Here is a 15,436-nt window from a genome sequence, read left to right as displayed (position 1 = left end):
AATTTTAAAGTAAAAAATTATGAATGTTTTTTTTAACTATAAGCAGAGCTCCTTACAATTAAACTTAAATTATATAAATCAAAAATAAAAAACGAAAAATTTTGAAAATTCTAAATGACTATTAATAATATATAACAAACAAAAGTATTTAAAAAATTATATGATGTTTAGAAAATGTTAATATACCTATATAGTCAAAAATTCAAATAATTATATATTGCCTATTTTATGTAAATACTGTGAACTATGAGTAAATAATATCACATGGTAATTTTTACCGTGGCAGTATGGCACAATTTAAAATGTTGAATTGTCATATTTTAAATACTCTCATTCTCTCTTTCTATGCTTGTCAGTTAATGATACATAGGTAGTATTGGCACAAATATTAATATATTATATCATATTATTAATATATAATTATTAATTACACATTATGATATATTATTATTTATAATATAATTAAATTATCTGATGACTTATACACACGTTGAAGTTATCGAAAACTAAATTACAAACTACCCATATCTTTAAAATATTCGGTGTTATTAAAAACTCCGATTAATATGTACGAGTATAATATACATAGATTATTAAAATAATTTAAAAATATTTAGTTTTTTGGTCAACATGATACCAATCTATGTAATCAGAATAATCAGATTTACATATTGCCTTTTTGAATTTTGGAAAAAAATATACTATATACTATATTAATTTTATTAAAATATTAAAGCTTTAAATTGTATGAAATAAAAAAAATCTAATAATAAATGTATTTTCTTACCTACATTTCAACATAACATTTTTTTTTGTTAATAAAGTATTTTAATTACTTATCACTTTATTATGCTATTTGTACTTGTTTATATAAAGTAATTCTTTAATCATACAACACTTATTACTTCTTAATCTATCAACGTTTTTTAAAATATTGTAATGCATAATTTCTAATCAAAATAAAACGATATTTAAATAAAATAATATATTTTTATCGTTATAATTGTTTAAATTTTTTTACTTTTTTGAACAACAACAAACATTTTTAATTTTATATTCTGAAGCAGCATATTCTCCAGGGTATTTTGATACATAAAAATAGAAATTCTGACGAGAAGTTTATGAGTTATGAGTATTTAAAGTTTCGCTTACTAAAAGTTACAGTCGTTCAAAAAAGTAAAATTTTAAGAAATTATAATGATAAAAATATATTATTATTTTTTTAAATTTGATTTATTTTAACTTTTAAATATAAGAAAAATATATTTTAAATAATAAGTGTTTAACGATAAAAGAATCACTATCAGTACAATTTCATGTATTATTATTCGAGCTAGATTTAATATTCCATAACTATAATTTTTTTTTATAAAAATATTTTATATGAAAGTACTATTTTCAGTAAAAATCATGGAGTTCTAATTATTTTCGAATTCGAAAAAGAAATTCTTATTCTTACAAACTTATAAGTTATTACTTATTAACAATATTGTAAACATGTATTTCTCAAAAGAGCAATAGTATTTCAAATATTATTTTTTAGATTTCTTACTTAGATGACCACAATTCCTCAGAGTCCTTTGCATTGTATACATCCATTTTGAACGTTCCCAGAAAAACATACTTAATGTATATATATATATAAGCTTCAATTTTATGTTACTATATAGTATATATACAAGTAAGTACTGAAATAACTAAAATAGAGTTGAATTCAGAATTATTATTAGATCGTGAATAAACTGTCAATTAAAACGTGATTATATTAGGAAATTTTTAATATTAAAATGCATAAAGTTGGGTCTCAGACACTAGAGTTGATAACAGATATTATATTAATTGGGTTCCAAATGTTATTTGGCCTACGTATAGTATCGTGGAATTTGAACACTACGATTCGGAGGATCGTCAAATGGATGTTGTTTGTTCAACGAAAAATAACTGGATGTATAAGTCGATCCAACGCATAAACATTTATTGACGTGACTAAATTTTAACCTAATTTTTTTTTTTTTAAAACCTGGACGACATTCTGCATCGAAATAATCAAACCAGTGCGACTAACTACCGCTGTCAAACTGCTGAACCATAGTAATATTGTTTTAAAAATAAAAATCCTGGACCTAAAAAGTATAATAATATGCATTATTAAAATAATCCGGGATCCAACTAGTGTAGTAGTAATTACCTAAAATAATTTCGGGCCCAACTCGGGAGCATTCATTAATAAACATATTATAATTGTATAATAGTAAGAAATCAGACTAAAAAATGATTTAACATTTTTAGTATCTTATAAGAAGATATGTTTTTATAGTGCTAATTAAAAATGTAAACTGGGTCCTTTCAGAAACACTGCGTATTGTGCACGACGAGCTAACAAGCTATTATTTTATTCATTGCTTAGTCTAAAGAACATTCTTCAATTGAAATAAAAAAGTATTTTACTTAATTATACTCTATGATACGAATAATAACAACTAGATATTATAGTTATTAAAATTATTTAACTACGGATTATAATAAATTAGTAATGATAATATAATTAATGTACATTGAAATAAAAAGATCCAATAAATTAAATTTAAAATAAAAATACAGGATTGTTTTTTAATATATATTTCGAGAATATTGTGAAACTTATAATTTTAAAATAATTTGTTTTATAATTTTTTAACAATAATGAAAATAAAATTAAAATATTTCCGCACAATACTTTTCATGATTAATATTATACTCTTAATTATTTAGGTAAAAAATATTTTTCCGGTTAATTGTGATGGGATCATAATAAATTCAAAACAATTTAATTTTAATAAGAAAACAATAATTTGTTTTTAAAAAAATATTAATCAATTCTTGGTAAGCTAAGCGTTTGAAAATAAAACATTTTTTTTTCATTATAAGATTTAAATAAAAGAGTTTAAATGCATATTTCATGTTTATTATAAAATAATTCTTACTAGATATGAATATTCCGTTATTTAAATTAAATCATATAATATATAAAATATTTTTACCACGTAAATATATTTAAATATTATTTAAAAACTGGCAATGTTGAGTTACTGGCTAAATTTCTTTATTAAATAATAATTAATAACATTATGATATTGATTGTATACGACGAAAAGATACAAAAATAATAACCTGGCATGGTGGCGAAAACTGCCAATCCTTATTTTACTCCAATAATTACCTATATCATAATTTCTAATATGACCCTTAATCAACATCCTGATCAATACTTCCACTATTATTTTTAGCCTCATCTTGCAAATTTAATTAAGAACTTTTTTTCTTTATAAAATGGAAACACTTTAAAACTTTAATACTTGCAATTACTCTAGTAAATTATTATTTTAGTTATAAATATTTATGTCAACAAAATGTTGTAAAAGATTTTATCAACAAAAAAAAAGTGATTTATTCATCATTTTTTTTATAATAATAATACGTTTTGTTTTAAAATATGCGTCTTTAACAACTAACAAGACAATGTACTTGCGAAAAATGTGCAGAAGTGACCTATTCAACAGAAAAGTACCCTACATAAGAAGACTTTTTCCATACTTCTATTGTTTCATAGTATATTTAATTATTAAAACACATACTTACCTAAATAATTTCTCAATTATAAATATTTACTTATAGATTTTTATAGTACAAGAAATGATTTAAATAATACAATTACAGATAGTTCAAAATAGTTATTTATATATATTAAAAATAAAATATTAATTATAAAATAATGTATTATTTTGAAAATGTTTCAAAATTTAAATAATACAGTAATAATTACTGATACATTTCTAATAATATAACATAGAATCGAATACGATTTATAAAAACATCAATCTGAGATATTTAAATATTTTTACTAACTTCACTTGACAGCTAATTTTAAGGACAGTTCCAAATTATTGATCTAAATAAAGATAACATAATATTTGTATTCAATATTTAGAGTATCTAGTGACTTATTACAGAGATGGACATTGTTTTTATTATTAAATCAATGATTATCTACCATACCTAGAAAAATGTGATCAGTTTTGTTTTGAAGAACTTTAATTTTACAATGAGAAACATTGAACAGTCGATATCTAGTATAATTATAAAAGTAATATTATCATTATTTTTTTTTTTTTAACGAGAATATTTGTTTTCGTCTCTATCTATGCACTAAGTTTTAAATTGGTAATATCTATCTGTAATAAATTTAATATTTTAGATGTAAAAATAAATATCTCATACAATTCAAAACATTATGTAATTTTAATTAGCTTGGCTGAGATCAATGTATTATGTTAAATTACGAATTCAGACGATCAATCTTTGTAATTCGATGAAAAGTACTTAACAACTTAACAACAACAAACGAAAACTATTCTAATAAATACGAAGTACTAATAACAGTTTTGAAAACAGAGTTTAAAAAAACAAAAATACTGCCGGTCCCAAAGCAGCATACTGTTCTCTTCTCAAATTGGCAACCTAGTCAATCGGTGAACTGCTACACACTAGGGCATCTCGCCAAAACTGTTGTCGGTTTTACATATTTACACATTTACAATACTCTCAGGGGACAGTAGTATTAGCAACCTTTAGATTATATAACTTTACCCTTTACAAAATATGTTAGTTAAGTTTTTCTGTTGGTCCTTAATATCATTGTGGTTATTTCGATTTATTACATACTTATTGGATACATCTGAAACTCAATACAGATATTTATAAACACGATTAAAATTGTATACAAATTATGAAATAATATGAATATTATTGATATTCATAATGAACAAGTAAAATATTAGATTAAATTACGAAAAGAAAAAGATTTTTAAATAACATATTTGTAAATTAATATCGTCTTGCTTTAACTTAATATTGTAATTAAAAAAACCTTTAATACATTTATCATTTTTAATAATGTATCATTTTTGATGTACGAAAAAAACAGTTAGCGTTGTTAATTTAAAAAAAAAAGTAATTTATTTTGTACACATGCAATATACATCCTTAAAAAGTTGAAATATTAAATATATAGGTACTTTGCTAATAGCCTTCACCTCTAGAAACCCCAAGTTCAATTCAAGTTTATAAAATGATTAGTTGTATCTCTTAGAATTAACTGTACTTGATATCAAACTAATATTATTAAAACAAATATATGAAAAAACTTAAATATTTCTTAAAAAACAACAAAAGTTTTATCTAAATTTAAAATTTGTTACAGGTATGGCAACATGCCTCAAAGACGTATTCATTGAAGTTCCAATAGCGATTAGAGAAGGTAATACTGCCATACTGCGATGTGACTATGACCTAGAACAAGAAGCTTTGTACACGGTCAAATGGTATAAAGGCCGTCAGGAGTTTTTTCGTTATGTGCCTAAAGAATTGCCGCACACTAGAGTATTCCCTTTGGCTACCATTAATGTAGACGTAAGTTTAACATATGCAATTAGTATAGTGTAGTCATTTCCAGAATCAGCCAAATGGAATAACTGATAAACTTCATACGTGGCTCGTTGCCATCACAAGTTTTCACACACCTACCTTTTTTTCGGGCGAATTAATTAAACTACAAAAATGTAAAAAAAAAAATATTTCGATTTTTTTTTAAGGTCAGCGAATCAGGACCAAACCAAGTGGTACTGAGACAAGTGACGCCTGAATTGGATGGCAAGTACAGATGTGAAGTTAGTGCAGATGCGCCAACATTTCACACAGAAATTGTAGCTGCTTGGATGCACGTTGTCCGTACGTATTAATATAATCTCGTAATATATAACATACAAATATTCATAACAAGCTTTAAAAATATTGGACCATTTTTTAATATAAAAATATTATTTTTAAATTTAAATAATTATTTTGAATTATACAATGTAAAAATGTATTAAGTTGTAAATTCAGAATATTACGCAACTTTATACATTTTTATAACTTATACATGGTTAGTAAACTAATATATGTCAATTTAATTTACATTATTTTATTTTGTTTATAAGTTTTAATACATAAATTTAGGTATGTATAATGTATAAAAATGTACATTTTATTGGTATCACATAAATACTGCAGCTAAACCTATTTTTAAATTAAATGAATAATTTAATGTTATTTTTTGTATAGTAATGTGCAATCACCTGATTATTATAAATGAATCAATTTTAATCATATAAGTATTCACTTAGTAACATCTAAATAGCTAGGTAGATTTAATTATATGTACTAATAAATTTAAAAACAAAATAATTCAAAATAGCGATTAAATAAAAATGTTCCAATTAATGTAACGTTTAATTTATTAGTGACATTATTAATGTGTAAACAAGGGGTCGAAAACCTATACAATATATTGTGTATTTATCTATTACACCAAATATTCCAAAAATACATTCTAGAAAAATAAAATAGGAAGAATAAATGGCTGCATACGAGTTGATTCCCGGGTACCTGTTTACCTGCACCGACACCGTTGAGTTGATTCCCGGGCCATTAGAGGGTACGTACGAGTCGATTCCCTATTGTTGTATATCAATTATCAATAGATTGTACGAGTAAAGAGTTTACGACCATACAAAGAATTCGACCGTCACACACAACTCGCTCTTATGTCCACCGAGACCACGCGCGAATTTACAACAAAAAAAAAAACATTACACGTCACACGCTACGTATAAATGAGCTGTTAGAAGTACAATTAGAAACGTATATTAAATGCAGGAGAAATGGAACTAAGAAATCTAAAAAACAACAAGAAAAACAAATTTTTTTAAGAGAAGAGATGTCACGGTATACTGGTAATCTCATTACCAGATGCCAATTTATGTGTTACAAACTTTTACCAAATTACTAAATTTTTTTTTTTTTTACCTAGTTACTACTAAATGTTTTTAATAATATTAAATATAATATAATTCAATAAATAATTAATAAATAAAAATTGAACGATTTTCAAAGTATGAAAAAACTAAAAAAACAACATTTTTGAGAAACTTGTCAGCTAACCTCCTCGTGGTGTTTCTTGGGTTATGCTAATAGGTTGAATATTTTACTAAATATTGAATAAAATATATAATGAGCTGGGAATCAACTCGTACGTACCTCTTAATGACCCGGGAATCAACTAATACATGAGAAAGGTCTCGGGAATCAACTCACCTATTGAGGAATAAATGAATAAAATATTTTCTTATAAAATCAATCTAACTTGTTGATATTATAAAGTACAATTCAAAATATTTATTTAATTTCCGATATTATTCTTTTTTTCTCTTTATAAACACCGTTTGTTGCAGACTAAGTATTCTTGTTAATAAAATGTATACGAATAAATAAATATATTTTAAATTATTATGTAAATAATATAACATGAGTGTTGTATTGTTTGTATTTTAGGAACAATGGATGGCAAACCAGAGTTATATCTTGAAAAGCCTCAGTACTCTCTCGGTGAGAAGTTGAGAGCAAATTGTTCATCACCTCCCTCAAATCCACCTGCAAATATCACTTGGTTCATAAATGATAAAGAGGTGCGTACAATAACATTTTATTATAATGAAAATTATGTTGCAAAAATAGTATTTATACCAAACCAAAGTTTACTATAATACACTACATTATATTATACAGCTTTTAAAATGAATCTTTTGTATAAACACAAAATTAAAAAAAAATATATAGTTTAATTTAAGTTTTTTTTTTGTCATTGTTACTGTCCGATTTTATAACTTACTTAAGAAAACTACAACATTTAGTATATAATATATAGCTTTGACTAGGTAGACATAAGGGATTGTCATCTTATCGCACGACTTCCAGCATGGTTAAATAATTAAACAAACTACAGACGGTTTTTGGTACGTTAATTGTTTTTTTTAAAACGTATTCAAAAGAATGATATTTTAATTAAAACGTATTATGTTTATGTAAATTAGGTACTTTTTAGTTTTTAACCTATTCTTTCCCACGTGTAATACCCAATGGTCTTAAATCTGTTCCAGAATATCAGATAAAACAATTTTTTAACTTTTTTGTTTATTCTATCGTGATTTATATGTTATATTTATATAAAGTTCAAAAAATTGATTATTTTTTTTAACGTTTAACACAAGGTATACCAATAAATATAAATATAAATCACTAAAAACAAAACACTTCTATTATCTAGTTAAGAGTACGATACATTAATTGTATTTAATAATTAACCACGTTATATTTATCACGTAAAATATTTTAACTTTGTAGAACCTTCCTAATTAAAATATATTTACCATTATTCATAAGTGTATTTTGTATAGTACATTTTTAGCTATTAAAACTGTACAATTATCGTTACCTCTTATAATAGCATATTATATATAATAAGATCTTATTACACTATTCAGTTTATTCAAATATATATATATTCTATACTAATATACTATTAAATTTATGAAGTCTGTGGTTATAAAAATACTATAAAAGTTTCTTTTCAGTATAAAAAATGTAATTTTACATCCTTTATAAGTTATTCTTACAGCAATGAATAAATACCAAAATGCATAGTCACAGGGTTTGTTTTAAAGAGACTGATTTTCAAATTTTTACAAAACTTGTTCGAAATCACAATCATTTACTAAATATTTTATAGTTAAAAACCATACAATTTCAAATTGTAATATGTAACACACGTGTAAATATAATTTAAGATTCCTCATGAGTTATTCTTAGGGCTAGTAATATTTTAAAACTTATATCATCATAAGAAAATTTAAGTATATTTTATATTAAAAATTTCATTTTTTTTACAACAAAATATAAAGGAAATCGATTTTTTTTAAACTGATGGAGCTTAATATGATAAATTTTTTCCCCAACTATATTGAAAATTATTATGACTCACCTTCGAAGAACACACCACTTTTAGTCAAAGATTGAAGCGTTTATAGTGATTAAAAAGTTGATGACAGACACAAAAAATTAATATAAAATATATAATTTACACACATAACTTTATAGCCATAAGTACTCCAATGCTGTGCTCAGAATCAATAATCTTAGAAATTATAAGTTATCAGTTTTTAAGGAAATATTATTACACTTTTATTTTAGGTTATCATAATATTTGTAATCTATCTGTCGAAACATTTTTTCGGGATAATAACCAATACGGTATTTATTATTATTATTTCTATATACTCTACACACCTTTGGGAGAAGAATACAAGTAATGTGATCAAAGTAGATTCAGTGGCTTTAAATTTATTCTTACGTGATTAGTAATAAATAAAACGTGGATATATTAAAATATTAAGATTCTTCTAGAAGATTTGTTTTTATTTGTTTAAATAGCTATCTAAATTTATCATTTTTAAAATTATCTTGAATTATAATATTAATTTGAGTTAAATTTACTATAACTCTACAGGATAATTGAAAAAGAAATAATATCAATTATGGCAGTAATATTTTATAGTGAAGTATTTATTTTTAACCAAAACCTGGCCTTTTGAATAAAATAATTAGTATGACAAGATAAAAATAAAATAAGAAAAGAAGACATTTCTTGAGTTCAAATTAAATCCTTCGTCATTAAACTTAGTAACATCATACTTTAAATCAAATAAAATTTATCAGTAGATTAATTTTCAACAAAACTCATTCCATTGATTAATAAGTAGATATCTATATTTATATGTATTATTAAATCAGTAAACTTATCTTTATATTATTTAATATTTAAATTTAAAAAGTTTTAAACGTTAAATTTGTTTACACATTTTTTAGTAAACATTACAGCATTTATACCAAGTCATTGTAATCTGTGTATTGAAATATATGTTATCTACAATACAACTTAATTTACCAAATTAAACATAGGTGTCTTGTTTAACTCTGAAACAAATCGGTATATTTTTCAGTTTAATAAATGATTTAACATTTAAAGGCATTTAGGTAATATTTCAATTGGTACGCTAATAATATTACTAAATAGCACTCTCAAATTATTATATTATATTTGTAATGTTTTAATATGATTTTTTCATATTGATTGTAACATAATGGTATTTATTAGTACTAAAGTCACTATATGTGTCTTTTAATAAGTATATATTTTTAAATGAAGGAAGATTTTTTTTAACTGTTATAGTTTTTATCGCTTATTTAAGTGTTGAGTTTCACTTGACAACTAAAACATATTTATCGATGCTATAATATATTATGAGCAAAACTTTTATAATTTAATACACAGCTGACAGACATTAAGTACTTAAGCTCCATTGATAATTTAGTCCAATATTGAATTTGTTCCTATTAACATTTTACGTTATCTATTTTTTATTTTTTCATATACTCGATTTTCCACTATATGAATTTATATGAACCGTATATTATTAGAACGAAGTTGGGCAAATGGTTAAATTGTCCACTTTTAATGATCCTGGTTTTATTATTTTTCTTATAATAATCCTAGTTTCTAACTATACTTCACTATTTGATTAATTATTATAAATTATTTGTATCATACAATCCTAATGCAAAAATAAAATAAAAATTGATCCTAAATACATTCTTTGCATATTGATCCTAAATTATCTGATTAAAATCCATATTTAGCGACTTTAATATTTTTCGATATTACTTATTTGGCTATGTTTATAATGGTGATATTCATTATCCATATCTTGATGAAGTATTGAGATCAAACTTTAAATAGTGTAAAAAATCATTTAGTTGGATTTAAATCTATTGAGATACTTATTGTTATATTATTACACAATATAGCTACTATAAACCTAAATATTACTTTAAAACAATTAATTTTATAATGTTAATTTCTTAAAAAAATATATGATAATAATATCAATACAAGATTATTTTTAACCAAATATCAAAAAATTTAATTTTTGAAATACGATGAAGATTTAAATATATTATGAAAATTCCTTAAACTTTAATAGCATACAATATATTATGTTAATAGAATAATACAAAATTAAAAATCCAAATGAAAATGTAAAATAATAAATTTTGTTTTAGTTGGGAAATGGCCGCATAATCAGAATACCATCAGTAAGGCCGTCTGGTCAATTATTTAAGACTGTCTCGTCAATTGAATATGACGTTTTAATTGCTGGTAAGCTGAAGGTGAAATGCCATAGCGACATATACCACGTGATCGGGTCGGAAACTGAAGTAATGCTGGACGAAGATAAACCAAGACTTGCGTCTATTCTACAACCACATGGTCATTCGGCAGGTAAGCAGTTTTATATTAAGTTAAATTAGTATTTATTATTAAACTTTTATCAATAAAAATACAAAATTATATAAAATGAAATGAAAATTAATCCCGTGAAATATATTTTCATACTACACGGTGATAATAAAACGTTTAGCTTATTTCAAAAACACTGCATAATATATTAAGTTTAAGATAAACTTTAGTAACTATCTGTATTATTATTATTTATTCTTTAATAATATAGATTTATCAATGTTAAAATTTGAAATATAAATAAATAAAACTAAATATAAAAGCGCAAATAGACCTCTTCAATTAATTGAGCTGAAATAACCATCATCGACTTTCAACCAAACTATCATACATGTAATATAATACGTAGCAGCACATGTTAATCGACATCATTTGACAAATATAAGCTACATATATAAACTTGCAATTTTACAAATATTGAGTTACAATATTAATGTCAATTTTTACGAAACTAGATATTTAAAGAAAAAATTGAGATTTTCCATTAAATAACTTTAGTTATATTAGTGTAGTTCAAAATATATTAATCATAGAGACTAAATCTGCTATGCATAATTTTATTATTTTCTATAAACTATTAAATTTTGAAACATTTAGACTAGGTATTTTTAATCTATTGTTATATTACAAAATATCTATTCATATTATTCTAAAATACTTTAATATTTACTTATAACTCCTACGCAATATTTTTATTAAGCATTAGTTAAATCTATCGAACTAAAAAATATATTAATATTAATGTAATATAAACTAACTGTCATTAAAATCTATCGTCTTTTGTAATATACGTAATCTACTATAGAATAGTTGGTATGGACGGTATAGTATAGACGCAGGTTGCCGAATCATGTAGTATACAACAGAAGCCAATTTCGCGGTTTTGTCTATTACACAGTTTTGATAAACTAACATTTTTACAGCTAATTTTTAGATTCTGATTGAAACAATCAATGTGTTTTGTTTTAAAACATATTTTTAAGTAGAATAATGCTCCGATTATCAACTTTAAGGGTGATTTCTAGTAGGAACTAGTTCATGATTTCATCATCAAAAGTAGAAATTCCTGATGAATGCTTTTTAAAATAATCGTGGAGGGATGATGGTGGAATATTCGTTAGAATTTTAATATTATAATCAAAATAATTGTTTGGTAACTTTGGCTAACAAAACGTTAGACCGTCTCCATTTGGAGTAATTTTTCATGGTGTACAATAATTTATCATTGAATTCAAAATTTAACACTTCTAATGCAGTGACCTGGTCAATGACGTGGTATACTTTACACTTACTGTACAGAAGAGCGATTACAAAAAAAAAAAAAAAAGAACGTTTCAGAATTAGTGAATAATGATTAATTTTCTGACTGGGTTGTAGATGGGAGCCAAATATTGTGTGTACATATTTCCGTACCCTTTATTGATGATAAACGGGAGGCGACTTTCGAACATTTCTGATCATACGCGAACATTAAAATAATAGTGGCCTATAATACGGAGGTCGGCTGGTGTGGACCGTGGCTAACAAGAGAGTACAATCGATGTGGGTAAATTGCTTGTTTCCAAAAGTCATTGTTGGTTTTGACAGCCAACAATAGAGAATGTGGTTTAACCCGTGGCTATTTTAACGGTACATTTTGGTACAATAAGTTCCGCGGTGGAACTGACCGTGCACCGGTAAACCTGGGCGGACATTAACTGTTACGGAAAGATTGGAACAAAAAAATTAAAAATAAAAAAAAATGGGGGGAAAAAGGAAATGACATCGGTGACACCTCTTCAATAGACAAACCCGTGCGAAATGAAACTTTTTTCAGAACGCTGACATGAGCGGGATAACTGCGATCCCTCGGGAAATCAAACATCGACATGACCAGGTTATGTTGGAACGCGAAAAGTAGATGGGTCGCGCAGTCAACGATATGACGGATGTGTGAGGGAGAAGTGTTATCATACTTACATTACGATGATTATTATTATTATTACTTTAGTGTTATACATGTATATAGGTACGGATATAACACGGTAAAACTGATATAATAATAATATTATGCATATTATGTGTACATATAACTAGCTACACGTCATGGCAGTTTTTCAAACCAACCCTCGTGGAGTTTACTTGTTAACAAGTTATATCCCGTACAATTTGTCTTTGCCATTAATATATGTAAGTTGGATGATTAAAGTAAACTAGTTAGTGCGAACTCTTCATTATTTATCAAGCGTTTTTGAATGTGTATAATTCCGGCTAAAACTAATTTTAAATCATTTTGTGATTTTGTAAATTTATTCGAAAAATGTCTTTTAAAAAAATATTAGATATCGCGGATATCCTAGGGGTATACAATACAAGGTATTTAACTTTCACGACGAAATGAAAAACTTAAGACACAAGTTCATTATATACAAACAATTATAATAATAAATGCTCAAATAATATTACTCAACAATATTTTTATAATATTCTATAATACGTCGTAAAAGTTTCCTCCGTGTAATTCTTATTTGTCATCTGTTGTAAAGTATTATGATATTTCTAAAGATAGTTTACAAGTACGAACGTAGTGCGTTGAGATTATAACTTCCGTCAAACTTTTATCACTACATAAAGATGAATACATTTATGTTTTTAATTATTGAAAGGTAACAAAAATCTTAAAATCAGTATGTTCCCCAAAACACTTTTAAATTCTACAAAAAATTTGTTAGAAATAATTAGTTCTCAAGAATGAGATTGCGTCTTGGAATTGTATGATAATTTTATTTTACTACAATCGTTGTCTATTTGATTTTTGTTAATAAATGTTCATTTATAATAGTCTCAGCACCAATATATTTAAAAATATTTATATTTGACTTAAAACCTTAAATCATTTTAAATACAACTGATTGGAAAGTATGCTTTTAAATCGATTTAATTAAATGTGTATATATTATACGTTTATATGTATCTCAGCAATATGTTTATGTATTTTCTAATCATAGTACTTTTTATACAAATTATAAATAAGTGTATCATAACACTAATATAATATATTATTATGAATTTCGTAAATATATAAGTAAAACAGCAAGGTTGATAGTCAATACTTATATGCTGTATTATTTTCAAATTTTAATTTAAAAGTTATCATAGTATTATAATAAATGCATATTATCAAACGGGGTGAAAATTTCTTACCAAAGTAGGTATACCTATGGGCTGGGTAAATATTTGAGAGGTAAGTATCACTGGTAACACTATGGCTGTCAAGGCGGTTCTCTGAATAGTGTGAATATCAAGATTCGGGCAACCCATACTGCGGAAAAATGACACTGTCCGAAATAGTGGAAATTGAAAATCAACCTTTAGACTATTATTCGAAGTTCTAAATTTAAATTGCTTGACAAATACCTCATTTTATATTCTGTCATTTTTATTTTCATCTAAATTATTATTGCATACATTCTACGTTTAACTTTCTAATTATATTTAGCAAATATTATCAAATCAAATGTTGCTTTACAGTGGAATGTGTTTTTTTTAATATTTATGAAGATATTTATTGTGCAGAAGCGATACTTCAATATTGACAATAGTTATTGGTAGAAAATTGAATATAGCGTATACTCTAATGGGTAAAAAATATAAAAAAAACCTAAATTAAAAACAGAGAAAAAATACGAAACGACAATATTTTCAAAAAAAATTCATTTAGTTCTGTAATCTAAAAAAGAATAATCGTAGAGTCTTAAATTTTTTATCAAACATTAGCATTAATATTTTCTATGCATCTTAATATTTTACCTTGTGCTTATTTTTAAACCTTTAGGATTATTGACTTTTCTTAATCTAACTTTAGATATTTTAAGCCTGTTTTGTAATGGAGACATCCTCCAATTGTATGTAGATTACTGTGGAAGTAAGTTAACTATATTTATGATAGGTCATCGTGCATTAATTTATTTTTGAAGACCTAAGAGGACTTTAAGTACTATTCACTAGAATTTTTTTTGAAAAATTTGCAACTTTTAATATTATATTAGAAAGCGGCTGTCAATAATATTATTTTATAATCAACGTAGATATGTACTATAATATTTTTCATAGATGATTACATATAAAATAAATTATAAGGTAACTTCTTGTTATGTATAAAATCTATACATACAATAAAAGATA

General features: G+C 24.7%; 1 protein-coding gene across 1 annotated transcript in view; it reads left to right on the top strand.

The window, feature by feature from the left end:
- LOC113549087 overlaps positions 1 to 15,436 on the top strand; it is an 81,153-nt gene that overhangs the window by 62,766 nt on the left and 2,951 nt on the right. The window contains exons 2-5 of the mRNA XM_026950243.1: positions 5,240 to 5,448; positions 5,631 to 5,766; positions 7,411 to 7,544; positions 11,035 to 11,254. Of these exons, the coding sequence (XP_026806044.1) occupies positions 5,240 to 5,448; positions 5,631 to 5,766; positions 7,411 to 7,544; positions 11,035 to 11,254 (699 nt within the window). The remainder of the gene's footprint in view (positions 1 to 5,239; positions 5,449 to 5,630; positions 5,767 to 7,410; positions 7,545 to 11,034; positions 11,255 to 15,436) is intronic.

The sequence above is a fragment of the Rhopalosiphum maidis genome, chromosome 4 (genome assembly GCF_003676215.2).
Source record: "Rhopalosiphum maidis isolate BTI-1 chromosome 4, ASM367621v3, whole genome shotgun sequence".
Classification (NCBI taxonomy): Eukaryota; Metazoa; Arthropoda; class Insecta; order Hemiptera; family Aphididae; genus Rhopalosiphum; species Rhopalosiphum maidis.
The sequence above is the reverse complement of the archived record's forward strand: the minus strand, read 5'-3'. Positions and strand labels throughout refer to the sequence as shown.